The following is a 15,550-nucleotide window of genomic DNA, read 5'->3' on the forward strand; positions in this document are numbered from 1 at the left end:
CCCCCTTTTTATTTTTTTTTAAGATTTTTTTTTATGTGGACCATTTTTAAAGTCTTTATTGAATTTGTTACAATATTGCTTCTGTTTTGTTTTGGTGGGGTTTTTGCTGCAAAGCACGTGGGATCTTAGCTCCTCAACCAGGGATCAAACCCGCACCACCTGCATTGGAACGCGCAGAGTCTTAACAACTGGACTGCCAGGGAAGTCTCACCCTGGCTTCTTTCTGATAACCCTTGGACTCTGCAAAATTCTGTTGGTGAAAAAGGGTTTGCTCTTTCCTTATCAAATGGTCAACTTACTGAGAATTTCTTTTCCCAACAAAGATTTCATTTCTCATAATACTATGCAAATGAAAGAAACTTAAACAAATGCCCAGTGGACACGGGTGCCCCACAGGAGAAATATTTTCACAGAAAGAGATCAACTTCTGTCTTGATCTCTACTATAGAAGAACATATGGAACGCTTTTTTCTCTTTATTTTGCTGTGGCTTAACAACCCTATGCCTAATAAAATCTCTTAAAGTCAGGCTCAGAATTGAGACGTACTCTCAAGCATCAATGCTTTTTGTCATGCTGCCTCCACTTTGGTGAGAAGGGAAACATAAATTTTACAGGACAGGGACTTTGTTTGATTAACCCAGCACTAATCTGGTGCCTCCATAGGTCCTCAATAAATGTTGAACCAGTGAGTAAGTGAAAGGAAGGGAGAGGGAGTGAGTGACTAGAAGCAAAGCTCATTCATTGGGTGTCTTAAGACTTGAAGAAAGACTTTTCTAATACTTTGATTATAATTTCCTGTCTCAAGATAAACTAACTGTTGGCAAGAGGAAACGAAGCGAAGATGATGAGGTTCCAGTGGGTGTGGAGATGGCAGAAAATACTGACAACCCACTAAGATGCCCAGTCCGACTTTATGAGTTTTACCTGTCCAAATGGTAAGTGATTTTCCTCTGAACTAGATATAACACACTGCAAAAAATAGTTAAAATACTATAGATTTCAGAAATGTAGTTGGTCTGTAACTCTAAACAAGGATTTACTTATAATTTTATTTTTTCCCCATTCTCATATCTGCCTGGATTTTGAACCAAGAAACAAATTGCTTTACCTTGGTAAATTTTTTTCCCAAAAATCTCTTGAAAAGCAAGAATCACTGCCATTGTTTGATCTTTACAACTGTCACTCAACTTTATGTGATATCTAAACTGCTGTGAACTTATTGATTTATATAGAAAAGAAGGGGAAAAGTTGTAGTACTACCTCTATAAATAGGAAAACAATTTATTTTTAAAGAATTGAAATTTTTTGAGTGGTGTTTTCCTTACAGAAACTTTATGACTTTAAAGAGTTGTAAGATCCACACTAAAGCATTTTTTTCTCAAAGAAATATAATCACTGGGTTTGTTCTTTGCTAATGTGTATTGAGTGCTCTTGGGATTCATTCCAGGACATTGGGCACTGATGATATGTGGTTCTCATCCATAGTGTCACATGTGAGTTGAATTATTTGTTACTCCTGGTAATGTTTTAAGTACTAAAGTTTGAAAGATTTACACTTTGTCATGTATTAACATTATACTCACTTTCAATCCAGTGTGATTCTTGATTGTGGGAGAAAAAATACAGTTACAGGTTGCTCCTGGAACGTAAATGCCTATAAACTTATTTATCTCTGTGGGTGCATTGTTTATTAGTCACAGTATGGAAAAGTTGAGAGCCGTTACATTTAAAGAGTAGTTACATATTTCCTATACTCTCTGATCCCAATTTTCTTTCTTTTTTTTTTTTTCCTGTGGATAGTTCTGAAAGTGTGAAGCAGAGGAATGATGTGTTTTACCTTCAACCTGAGCGCTCCTGTGTTCCAAATAGCCCCATGTGGTACTCCACGTTTCCAATAGACCCTGGGACCCTGGACACCATGTTAACACGTATTCTCATGGTGAGGGAGGTACACGAAGAACTTGCCAAAGCCAAATCAGAAGACTCTGATGTTGAATTATCAGATTAAAGTGGAAGTGGGGGTTCCTATTTTCATACACGTTGGTATGCACCAAACTGTGAATGCATCCAGCTTTGGAAAACGATCTATAAGTCCAAGTCCTCTTGACTTGATTATAAGATAATGGAAAACAGACGACTCGTGAACCACAGTGTGGATGTACAAATGAAAGTTGAAGGAAAGAATATGAACTAAGAAATGTTGTTCTTTGGCAGTGATATAGTTCTTAGACATCTTCAGAATGACTAACCAATTTCTCTGAGTGGTGCATAATCTTATTTTGTTTGGGAATAACAAATTGTGGAATATTTTTAAGGAAAACTGTTGTATAAAACTCTACCATAGTAACCTTAGACCTTAGAGAGGTAGCTTTGGAGTGAAACCTTGGCTGCAGTAGGCTACTTGGGCAAGCCCTATGTAAAAGTCAGGGGAGAAATCAGTACAGAGCTAAGAGTGGCATCAGATGAGGACTGTGGGACCCAGACTTGAAGACCCAATAAAAATACTCAACTTTTTTTAAAAGGTAGAGAGTGAAGTGGTCTTGATTTTGATTTTCACTGCCAAGCCAATTCTGTGAAGGATAGAAGCCTCTGGTGCTTTTGCCGTGGGGTCCCTCAAATCAGGGGAAAAGGCCTTCACTGCTGTTCATGCAGTAATGTGTCCCTTTCACTTTCTGGGTCTAGCCTTCTCAGCTGTGGGTCTGGATGTGGGTAAATTAAGTTCAAGGGGCTGAAACTCTGCAAAATGATGATGCACACAGAAAATCTGTGGAGCCCATTAGACCCCAAGTGTCTTGAAGTGTTTGTAGAAAACCCACTGAAATGCCCACTTCTCTGGGCGTCAGCCTTTATTGCTGCTGTCCCACAGCATTGAGCTGTGGTACACAAAAATGGGGGTTTTCCTTTTGTTTTCATTTTATCCCCAAATGGCAGCTTTTCTCCCATTGTTTTATCTTCCTGTTTCCCAGATAATTCCTATCATTTTGTTTTTTGCACCAGTTTCTGGAGGCCCTTGTCACTTCAAAAAGAAGAGTCTCTCTCCTTACTCTGGCAAGCCTGTGGGTGATTCCACAAAGACACAGTGTTACTTAGCTATCAGAATTATGGTAGAAGAGGTCCTAGTATATTCCTATATAAAGCATTTGGAAGATGAGCTTGTTGCCCTAAGAAACTTGAAAATAGGATTTTGGGGTTAGGATACAAAGACACTGACTGTCTTTCATATCCACAAGCAGGTCTTCTTATAGCATTATTCCAGACTCTAGCTGTTTTAGTAGTTCTATGAGGATTGCAAGTCCTGGGTGTGTTTGGCATATGGATCCTTCTTCTTCATCTCCATTCTGTTTCTTCCCCACAAAATTTTGAATCAAAGCGTTTATGATATTGGCCAATCACAGAATTTCATTAGCTGAGGTTAATTTGACCCTTTAATAGAAATGAGAGAAGTCTAAAAAGCCTCTTAGAAACTTTAACCTTGAAAGACTTTACAGTATGTCCCATTTTTCAGATGGGGGTGACAGGTTGTTTTTGTTTTTTGGGTTTTTTTTCAATAAATAAACTCTTTAACTACAATAAAACTTTAAAAGTAGGCCTTTTGACATTGTGTACTTATGGTTCTGTCCCTCTGCCTGTAACAAATTTTGTTTTTGTTACCAAGAACTATGTGAAAGAAGTAAATCTGCCCCAGTTCTGTATGATTAATTCCATCTGTGTTTGTCATTTCTGACTGGAAAACTTCTTACTTCCAGACCTTGTTTGATATGGAGGAAAAACAGTTGGATTGTCTGATAAGTCTGCCAATAAACTATCCAGAAACATCAGGTGTAATAGTCCCCAGTATACAAATTTTATGGTTTATATAAACACTAATATTTCCCCTTCTGTAGAAAAACAAATATATGGCATAGTAGATAAACTATTATAAAACACTAGAGAGAAAAAAAAAATCTGTATCTTTTAATTGAGAACAGCCAATATTCAGGTAAATGGCTGTACCAGGATGTCAATTGCATGTTAGTCCACAGAGTTGTCCAGATCCTGAATTAATTCGTAAAAGAAAATATTAATTATTGGTCATTCCTCATAAGCGTAGCCATTGATATGTGTGTCTGGTTATTTGCTTTTTAAAATTTTATTAAAATTATGTTAAATTACATTTTTCCCCCCCAGGGGAGAAAAAATATCAAACAAGAGAAAACATTAAATTATCCATTCTGTTCTTTTTTGTTTTTTAAACACTTGGTTTTCACCTTGCAGAAACCACAGAAATATTCCCTTAGAATAAAACAGTATATTTGTATTTGATGGGTGAATTATTCCTTTTTGTTACGTCTTGAAAGAATTTTAAATATTTTTTCCTGTTTGACCCTATTGGTATGACCCAACAGATGGCATATTACAAAGAAAGAGAGCACTTTTCAGAAAATTGTTTGATTTTTACTCAGTCCAGAAAACATACTGGTCACTGCAAAATCTTTTCAAATTTTTTTTCCCATCAAAGACTTGTTCTGATTTTTAATCTGTTAACTATATTCAAAGCCCTGAAAGCTAGAAGTATCAAGTATCATGTATATATTTCATTTCAGGCAGACTGTTTTTTTTGAGATTCACAAAGCTTGCCTCATTCAACTTGAATCATTTTGAAATCATGAAATTAAAATAAAGAATATATCCATTCTTAAGTATAAATACGTATTTAATTTGGGAATGCGAGACTAAGTGGCATTTTCCTTAGACTCTAGAGCTATATTGGTATTGTGCAAATATACCTTCAAATTCCACAGATTGTTTCTATCTACCTGCCCTGTGGCATTCCTAATTTTGTATAGTAGGACTTTCCCAAAAAGTTTTAAGTAAAATGAAATTCTGTAAATGAATCCCAGTTTTTCTAGTAATTTCAAATTTTAATTTACCATGCAAATAGAAAAGTTCCTTATGGTTCTGAGTTGAAATTTTAGGAAAGAATTAAGCAATAATATCCCCAACTCCTCTTGTCTGTCATCATTGTAATTTATTATCATCATTGAGAGGCATTGTTACAGAGTGGGAAGATCGGAAGCTTCAGAGCCTAGTCTTTCTACTTACTGTTTGTATAGCTTTAGGTAAGTTACCTAACGTCTCTGTGCTTCAGTTTTCTCATGAAGTGAGAATAATAATAACTATTTATAACTTGTCCCTGGCACATGGCAGGTTTTCAAATGTCAACTATTTTTTACTTATATGAAAATTCTAGGCATATAGTAAAATTTTAAATAAGGGATAATCCCCCCACTACAGCCTGAATTTTCACTAAGTTCAGTGCTTCAGATTTTGCAAAACATAATACCTGACATCATCAGTTTTATATATTTGAATCAAATATTTAGAAAAACTAAATACTATATACACTAAATCGTAAGTTCTTCACTCGTGCTTATATGCATATGAATTGTAATCAACATTACAAAAATCCATTGATACACTTCACTGCATTGAAGAAGGTAAGAAGTAATACATGGTATATCAATGGATACAAGAAGAGCATGTGATATAGTTTTTTTTTTTTTTTTTTTTTTTGCGGTACGCGAGCCTCTCACCGTTGTGGCCTCTCCCGTTGCGGAGCACAGGCTCCGGATGTGCAGGCTCAATGGCCATGGCTCACGGGCCCAGCCGCTCTGCGGCATGTGGGATCTTCCCGGACCAGGGCACGAACCCCTGTCCCCTGCATCGGCAGGCAGACTCTCAACCACTGTGCCACCAGGGAAGCCCTATCTTTTTTTTTTAATTGGAGAAACTCTTACTCTGTGAAATTTCTTTTACTGGTAATGGTTATATACCATCACATAGGAAGAAGACAGCTGTACAGTATACATCTTCATTCTTCCTCATTACAGAACCCCCGTAGCTTCCTGGTAAGAGACTGCATTTTCCAGGGTATCTTGCAGCTAGGTGTAAACAAGTGACTAGGTTTTGACCAGTGGGATGGAAGCAGAAAGAAATAACAACCAGGCCACATCCTTAAAAGGAAAGAGCCCACCCTCCTCTTCTAATTTCCTCTTTTCCATGCACCAGAATGTAAACATAGTCAGTGGTCATGGCAAACCAGTTTTGTCTATGTGGGAAAGGGCAACGTATCTTAAGCACATTAATCTCATGGAGTAGCCACTTACCTCCTGAACTGCCTACTACCTCAGACCTTCACATAAAAAAGAAAGAAACCTTCCATCTTACTGAAGCCATTGTTATTTGGCCTCTACTAAAGTAGCCAAACCAGTATCCTAACTAATAGACCTACTATGCCCAGTATCATGCTACTGCTTAATATAGAACTGGAAGTTCTGATCCAGACTATAAGGAAAGAAAAAGAAACAGCTTATCAATATTGGCAAGTGAGAAGTAAAACTCATTATATTTAAGTCATTATTTTCAGATGTTCAGGAACATCTGTAAAAAACCAAGAGAGAGAATTCCCTGGCAGTCCAGTGGTTAGGACTCCATGCTTTCACTGCTGTGGGCCCGGGTTCGATCCCTGATCAGGGAACTTAAGAGCCAGCCCACAAGCCACGCCACAAGGCCAAAAATAAAAATTAAGCCAAAAGAAACAACATACCATTAAAAATAAGTTTAAGGCTGCTAACTATAAAATAAGTTTATAAAAACTTCAGGCATTTTCCCACAAGAGCAATAGCCAATTAGATAATGTAATTAAAAGGAAAAGATACTATTCACAGTAGCTATGCAAGCTATAAAGTATTTAGTGATTAATCATATCTGTCAATAAAGGATGACAAACAGATGACAAGCTCAGAGAAGATGCTTGTGTAAAACCACCAAAGGATTTATACCTCGAATATACAAAAAACTGCTGAATTGTAAAGAAAACTGAACAAAGAATGATAGTTCATAGATGAGGAGCCCGAAAGGGTAACAAATATATGATCATGGGATTTTATAAAAGAGCTGTCGCTTTACATCCTTAAGACTGGCCAAAATTAGAAAAATGGATAATGCCAAGTGGTGGTGGTGATGTAGGGACATAAAAACCCTTACATATTGCAAGAATAAGTGTAGAACTGTGTATATCCATTCTGTAGAGCAATTTTAAACATCGAGTTAAAGAAGGTTGATAGTTTTTACTAAGAAATTTCCCCTTTCCTCTCATGAAATAAATGATTAATGTTACTAAGTGGTCTTTTTTGTGTGTGTGTCCATATAATTTTTATCCTTATTCATTTGCCAGAATACCTTGATGGATTTTTCCAATATTGAACCATCCCTGCATTCCTTGATGAAATACTAATTAATCGTGATTTAAAAAAAAAAAAAAATATATATATATATATATATATATATATATATATATATATATATATACTATTGGATTAGATATATAATTTTTACCAAGTTAAGGATATTACCTTCCTAGTTTGCCATCAGTTTTTCTTTAAATTATAAATGTGTTAAACTTACCAAATGCTCTTTTTTTTTTGGATTTTTATACATAGTCATCTTACTTTTCTTTGTTAATGTTGTGAAGTACATTGAATGGTTCTTGCATCCCTTGGATACACCTTTGTTAATATATATATATATATACTGTTAGATTTGGCTTGCTAATACCTTACTTAGTTTTTGTTTTGTTCTTACATCTATAATCAAAAGTGAAAAATTTTCTTCCCTTGAATTCTCATCTGATTTTGGAATCATTGTTAGAAAAAGAAGTAAGCAAATTTTATTCTTTTTCCATTTTGTGGAACAATTTATATAAAACTTATATTCCTGAAAGTGTAGTCAAACTATAAAACTTTTAATTCAGTTTATTTTTCAAAATTCCTCTAAGGGCATCTCTTTGCCATTTTGGTTTATGTAATGCTCATTGGTTTATTTAAGTTTTTGATGTCAATTTGGATTTTTTATGTTTCTCTGTAATTTTCTCAGTTTCATCTGTATGTTCAGGTTTATTAGCATATGGTTCATAATTCCTTATTCCATTCTGTACTTTTTGTTCTTCTGTTTTGTTTGCATTTTCTTTTTCCTGATCAGTCTTTTTTCTTTTTTTCTTCTTTCTTTTTAAATTTTTATTGGAGTGTAGTTGATTTACAATGTTCTGTTAGTTTCTGCTGTATAGCAAAGTGAATCAGTTAAACATATACATATATCCACTCTTTTTTAGATTCTTTCCCATATAGGTCATCACAGAGTATTGAGTAGAGTTCCCTGTACTATACGGTAGGTCCTTATTATCTGTTTTATATATAGTAGTGTGTATATGTCAATCCCAATCTCCCAATTTATCCCTCCCCACCTTCCCCCCCGGTAACCATAAGATTGTTTCTACATCTGTGGCTCTCTTTCTGTTTTGTAAATAAGTTCATTTGTACCATTTTTAAAGATTTCGTAGGTAAGCGATATCATATGGTATTTGTCTTTGTCTGACTTATTTCACTCATTATAACAATCTCCAGGTCCATCCATGTTGCTGCAGATGGCATTATTTCATTCTTTTTTATGGCTGAGTAATATTCCATCATATATATGTACCACATCTTCTTTATCCATTCATCTGTCGGTGGACATCTAGGTTGCTTTCATGTCCTGGCTATTGTAAATAGTGCTGCAATGAACATTGGGGTGCATGTATTTTTCGAATTACAGTTTTCTCTAGGTATATGCCCAGGAGTGGGATTGCTGGATCATATGTTAGCTCTATTTTTAGTTTTTTAAGGAACCTCCATACTTTTCTCCATAGTGGCTGTACCAATTTACATTCCCACCAACAGTGTAAAAGGGTTCCCTTTTCTTCACACCCTCTCCAGCATTTATCGTTTGTAGATTATTTTATGATGCCCACTCTGACCAGTGTGAGGTGATACCTCACTGTAGTTTTGATTTGCATTTCTCTAATAATTAGTGATGTTGAGCATCTTTTCATTTGCTTTTTAACCATCTGTATGTCTTCTTTGGAGAAATGTCTATTTAGATCTTCTGCCCATTTTTTGATTGGGTTTTTTGTCTTTTTGTTATTGAGCTGCATGAGCTCTTTGTATACTTTGGAGATTAATCCCTTGTCAGTAGCTTTATGGCAAATGTTTTTTCCCATTCTGTGGGTTGTCTTTTTGTCTTGTTTATGGTTTCCTTTCCTGTGCAAAAGCTTTTACATTTCATTAGGCCCCATTTGTTTATTTTTGTTTTTATTTTCATTACTCTAGGAGGTGGATCAAAAAAGATCTTGCTTTGTCAGAGAGTGTTCTGCCTATGTTTTCCTCTAAGAGGTGTTTTTTTTTTTTTTTTTTTTTTTTTTTTTTTTGCGGTACGCAGGCCTCTCACTGTTGTGGCCTCTCCCATTGCAGAGCACGGGCTCCGGACGCGGAGGCTCAGCGGCCATGGCTCACGGGCCCAGCTGCTCCGCATCATGTGGGATCCTCCCGGACCAGGGCACGAATCTGTGTCCCCTGCATCGGCAGGCGGACTCTCAACCACTGCACCACCAGGGAAGCCCCCTCTAAGAGTTTTATAGTGTCCGGCCTTACATTTAGGTCTTTGACCCATTTTGTGTTTATTTCAGTGTATGGTGTTAGGGAGTATTCTAATTTCATTTTTTTACATGTAGCTGTCCAGTTTTCCCAGCACCACTTACTGAACAGGCTGTCTTTTCTCCATTATATATCCTTGCCTCCTTTGTCATGGATTAGTTGACCATAGGTATGTGGGTTTATCTCTGGACTTTCTATCCTGTTCCACTGATCTATATTTCTGATTTTGTGCCAGTATCATACTATTTTGATTACTGTAACTTTGTAGTATAGTCTGAAGTCAGGGAGCCTGATTCCTCCAGCTCTGTTTCTCAAAATTGCTTTGGCTATTCGGGGTCTTCTATGTTTCCATATAAATTGTAAAGGCTTTTGTTCTAATTCTATGAAAAATGCTGTTGGTAATTTGATAGCGATTGCATTGAATCTGTAGATTGCTTTGGGTATTATAGTATTTTGATAATACTGATTCTTCCAATCCAAGAAAATGGTATATTGCTCCATCTGTTTGTGTCATCTTTGATTTCTTTCATCAGTGTTTTAGAGTTTTCTGAGTATAGGTGTTTTGCCTCCTGAGGTAGGTTTATTCCTAGGTATTTTAATCTTTTTGTTGCGATGGTAAATAGGATTGTTTCCTTAATTTCTCTTTCTGATCTTTTGTCGTTAGTATATAGGAATGCAGGAGATTTCTGTGCATTAATTTTGTATCCTGCAACTTTACCAAATTCATTGTGAGCTCCAGTAGTTTTCTGGTGGCATCTTTAGGATTTTCTATGTATAGTATCATGTCATCTGCAAACATTGACAGTTTTACTTCTTCTTTTCCAATTTGGATTCCTTATATTTCTTTTTCTTCTCTGATTGCCATGGCTAGGACTTCCAAAACTATGTTGAATAAGAGTGCTGAGTGGGACATCTTTGTCTTGTTCCTGATCTTAGAGGAAATGCTTTCAGTTTTTCACCATTGAGAATGGTTTGTCATATATGGCCTTTATTATGTTGAGGTAGGTTCCCTCTATGCCCAGTTTCTGGAGAATTTTTTCATAAATCAGTGTTGAATTTTGTCAAAAGCTTTTTCTGCATCTGTTGAGATGATCATATGGTTTTTATTTTTTAATTTGTTAACATGGTGTATCAAGTTGTTTGATTTGCATATATTGAAGAATCCTTGCGTTCCTGGGATAAATCCCACTTGATCAGGGTGTATGATCTTTTAATGTGTTGTTGGATTTGTCTTGCTTGTATTTTGTTGAGTATTTTTGCGTTTATGTTCATCAGTTATATTGGCCTGTAACTTTCTTTTTTGTGCTATCTGTCTGGTTTTGGTATCCAGGTGATGGTGGCCTCATAGAATGAGCTTGGGAGTGTTTCTTCCTCTGCAATTTTTGGAAGAGTTTGAGAAGGATGGGTGTTAGATCTTCTCTAAATGTTTTATAGAATTCGCCTGTGAAGCCATCTGCTCCTGGACTTTGGTTTGTTGGAAGTTTTTTAAATTACAGTTTCAATTTCACTACTCGTTATGGGTCTGTTCATATTTTCTATTTCTTCCTGTTTCAGTCTTGGAAGATTGTACCTTTCTAAGAATTTGTCCATTTCTTCTAGGTTGTCCATTATATTGGTATATCGTTGCTTATAGTAGTCTCTTATCATCCTTTATATTTCTGTGGTGCCAGTTATAACTTCTCCTTTTTCAGTTCTGATTTTATTGATTTGAGCCCTCTCCTTTTTTTCTTGATGATTCTGGCTAAAAGTTTATCAATTTTGTTTATCTTTTTAAAGAACTAGCTTTTCATTTCATTGATCTTTTCTATTGTTATCTTCATCTTTAGTTTATTTATTTCTGCTCTGATCTTTATGATTTCTTGCCTTCTACTAACTTTGAGGCTTTTTTTTTTCTTCTTTCTCTAATTGCTTTAGGTGTAAGGTTAGGTTGCTTATTTGAGACTTTTCTTGCTTCTTGAAGATTGTATTGCTATAAACTTCCCTCTTAGAACTGCTTTTGCTGCGTCCCATACTTTTTTTTTTTTTTAATATTTATTTGGCTGCGCTGGATCTTACTTGTAGCATGCAGGGTCTTCGTCGCTGTGTGCGAGATATTTGTTGCTGCATGCAGGATCTTTTTTTCTTTTTCTTTTTCTTTTTTTTTAAGTTGTGGCATGTGGGATGTTTCAGTTGTGGCATGTGAGATCTTTAGTTGCAGCATTCAGGATCTAGTTCCCTGAGCAGGGATCGAACCCAGGCCCCCTGAGTTGGGAGCGCAGAGTGTTAAGCCACTGGACCCCCCCAGGGAAGTCCCCCCACAGGTTTTTGATCGTGTTTTCATTGTCATTTGTCTCTTGGTATTTTTTGATTTCCTCTTTGACTTCTTCGATGATCCATTGGTTGTTTAATAACATATTGTTTAGTCTCCATGTGTTTGTGTTTTTTACAGGGTTTTTTTCCCTGTAATTTATTTCTAATCTCATAGCATTGTGGTTGGAAAAGATGCTTGATATGATTTCAGTTTTCTTAAATTTACCAAGGCTTGATTTGTGGCCCCATATGTGATGTATCCTGGAGAATGTTCCAATGTGCATTTGAGAAGAAAGTGTATTCTGCCGCTTTCAGATGGAATGTTCTGTAAATATTAAGTCCATGGGTCTAATGTGTCATTTAAGGCCTGTGTTTCCTTATTCATTTTCTGTCCATATGATCTGTCCACTGGTATAAGTGGGGTGTTAAAGTCCCCCACTATTATTGTGTTACTGTCAGTTTCCCCTCTTGTGGCTGTTAGTGTTTGGCTTATATATTGAGGTGCTCCTTTGTTGGGTGCATATATATTTACAATTGTTGTATCTTCTTGGATTGATCCCTTGATCATTATGTAGTGTCCTTCCTTGTCTCTTGTAACAGTCTTTATTTTAATCTATTTTGTCTGAGTATTGCTACTCCAGCTTTCTTTTGGTTTCCATTTGCATGGAATACCTTTTTCCATTCCCTCACTTTCAGTCTGTATGTGGGTCTCTTGTAGACAGCATATATATGGGTCTTGTTTTTGTACCTATTCAGCCAGTCTGTGTCTTTTGGTTGGAGCATTTAATCCATTTACATTTAAGGTAATTATCAATATGTATGTTCCCATTGACATTTTCTTAATTGTTTTCCATTTGTTTTTGTAGGTCTTCCTCTTTTGTTTCCTTTGTGATTTGAATGACTATCATCTTTGGTGTTGTGTTTGGATTGCTTTTTCTTTTGTGTGTGTGTATCTCTTGTAGATTTTTGGTTTGCTGTTCCCATGAGGTTTTGATATAGCAGTCTATACATATAGAAGGTTGTTTTAAGTTGCTGGTCTCTTTCCTGCTTAGAGACGTTCCTTTAGCATTTGTTGTAAAGCTGGTTTGGTTGTGCTGAATTCTCTTAGCATTTGCTTGTCTGTAAAGCTTTTGATTTCTCCATTGAATCTGAATGCAAGCCTTGCTGGGTAGAGTATTCTTGGTTGTAGGTTTTTCCATTTCATCACTTTAAATATATCGTGCCACTCCCTTCTAGCCTGCAGGGTTTCTGCTGAGAAATCAGCTGATAACCTTATGGGGATTCCCTTGTGTGTTATTTGTTGCTTTTTGATCAGTCTTATCTATCTTCTTTTTTTTTCTTTTTGCGGTACGCGGGCCTCTCACTTGTGGCCTCTCCCACTGCGGAGCACAGGCTCCAGACACGCAGGCTCAGCGGCCATGGCTCACGGGCCCAGCCGCTCCGCGGCATGTGGGATCCTCCCGGACCGGGGCACAAACCTGTGTCCCCTGCATCGGCAGGCAGACTCTCAACCACTGTGCCACCAGGGAAGCCCCCCATCTTATCTATCTTAAAAATCTTTTTAAAGAACCATCATTTGGTTTTGTCAGTCTTCTCTTTTCCATCTCTGATTTTATTACTGTTTTTCCTCTTTTTTCTTGTTTTTTTCCCGTTTATTCTTTTTTTTCCCATCATTTTTGCCCTAAATTGCTGGGTTTTTCAAAAAGAATTCATATTGGGTCTTTTAAATTTTTTATACCTTCATGTATATCAGTATAGAGTCATAGATTCCTATTTCATTTATTAGGTTATAATTCAATACCTATTTATTTTGATACTCAAATTGCCCTAGATTTAATTAATGGAAGCCCCTTCTGGCTGGCTTCTTCGTCCTTCTGACATGTCCCCATTATTTTTTCAGCATTTAGTTACTCAAAACCAGATGTTCCAGCATTATTTTGTACTTTCCCTTCCCCAGTCTTAGACTCAGCCATGAAGCCCTAATGCCTGAGCAATATTATGCTTGTTGCTACTAAGATAAAATTGTTCCTATGCCCTGTCAGTGGATAGACTCAGTCCATAAGCAAATATGTTCACATGTTTATATAACTATATACAACTCTACCGTCTATCTGCCTATCTATCATCTATCGATCGATCTATCTATCGATCTATCATCTGTCTGTCATATATATGAACCTGTGAGTTCATACCATTTCTTCTTGAGTTCAATACCTCGGGAGAAAGCCTTCTCCCTTTCCACGTTCATAAATCCTTTCTTAAACACTGAGAAATCTGTCTCCCATTATCCTCAATATATATCATTATTTTCTCGGTCAGTTAATGTATTTGCACAACATAATCAGGCTCCTATTCCAGTCACCTACTGTCTCACTTGCCCTGTTGCTGGTCTGCTTCACTGTGCACCCCCCATTCCCCTTCACCAGTGGGCTTCCGTGGGCTCCAGGCCCACCGGTTACTCCCTTTACATGCATTTACTTCCTCAAACACTAATGTCCATTCAGGGAGGGCAAGTGAAGATGGAAAAGAAGGGGTGAGTCTGTCTTAGTTAAGTTTAAGATATTTACATTCATTTTAACCACTACTGTTAAACCATATTTCTGCTGTTATTTCACAATTTCTACTTAGTGTACTTTTTTCCCCCTTGCTTTCCACTGAGTAGCAATGGAAAATTTTCTTCTACCTGTTTAAAAGTAATACATTCTACTTTTTTATTGATGTTAATACTAAACATGCTTGTTTACCCCTATTGGTTTCTTTAACTGTCATCTAAATCTTCTTCCTAGTAAGATTTTGGTCTTCCCAACCCTACCATGTTGATATTTTTTAGAATTTTGGCTCTGGATTGTTAATATACTTCATCATTTTCCTTTCCTTCCCCTTCCTCTCTTCTCTTTCCCCTTCCTCTCTTCTCTTCCCCCTTCCTCTTCTCTCCTCCCCACTTCCTCTCCTTTCCTTCTAGCTGTTTCAGACTACAGATCTTCCTCAACTTACAATGGTGTTATGTCCCAATAAACCCATCATAAGTTGAAAATACTGTAAGTTAAAAATGCGTTTAATGGGACTTCCCTGGTGGCGCAGTGGTTAGGAATCCACCTGCCAATGCAGGGGACACGGGTTCGAGCCCTGGTCTGGGAAGATCCCACATGCCACGGAGCAGCTAAGCCTGTGCACCACAACTACTGAGCCTGCACTCTAGAGCCTGCGAGCCACAACTACTGAGCCTGTGTGCTACAACTGAAGCCTATGCGCCTAGAGCCCGTGCTCCACAAGAGAAGCCACCACAATGAGAAGACCATGCACCACAACAAAGAGTAGCCCCCGCTCACCTCAACTAGAGAAAGCCCGCTTGCAGCAATGAGGACCCAACGCAGCCAATAAATTAATTTTTAAAAATGCATTTAACACACCTAACCTGAACATCATAGCTTAGACTAGCCTACCTTAAAGGTGCCCAGAACACTTAAATTAGCCTGCATTAACATTAATTGGGCAATACCATCTTAACACAAAGCCTATTCTATAATAAAGTGTTGAATATCTCATGTAATTTATTGAATATTGTACTGAAAGTGAAAAACAGATGGGTTGTATGGATACAAAATAGTTGTGTCGGTTTTTTACCCTTGTGATCGTGTGGCTGACTGGGAGCTGTGGCCGCTGCCACTGCCCAGCATCACGAGAAGGTGTCCTTCCACATACTGCTAGCTCAGGAAATGATTAAAATTCAAAAGATGGTTTCTACTGAATC

At 37.0% G+C, this 15,550-nt stretch overlaps 1 protein-coding gene across 8 annotated transcripts in view; it reads left to right on the plus strand.

Annotated features, from left to right (window-relative positions):
- The window catches only part of ZMYM4 (zinc finger MYM-type containing 4), a 188,087-nt gene extending 184,268 nt beyond the window's left edge, over positions 1-3,819 (plus strand). For all 8 annotated transcript variants that reach the window (XM_060089466.1, XM_060089460.1, XM_060089461.1 and 5 more), the window contains 2 exons: positions 807-936; positions 1,802-3,819. In XM_060089466.1, the coding sequence (XP_059945449.1) occupies positions 807-936; positions 1,802-2,009 (338 nt within the window). In that variant the 3' untranslated portion in view covers positions 2,010-3,819. The remainder of the gene's footprint in view (positions 1-806; positions 937-1,801) is intronic.
- Positions 3,820-15,550: the final 11,731 nt, after the last annotated feature.

This window comes from Mesoplodon densirostris, chromosome 2, assembly GCF_025265405.1.
Source record: "Mesoplodon densirostris isolate mMesDen1 chromosome 2, mMesDen1 primary haplotype, whole genome shotgun sequence".
NCBI lineage: Eukaryota > Metazoa > Chordata > Mammalia > Artiodactyla > Ziphiidae > Mesoplodon > Mesoplodon densirostris.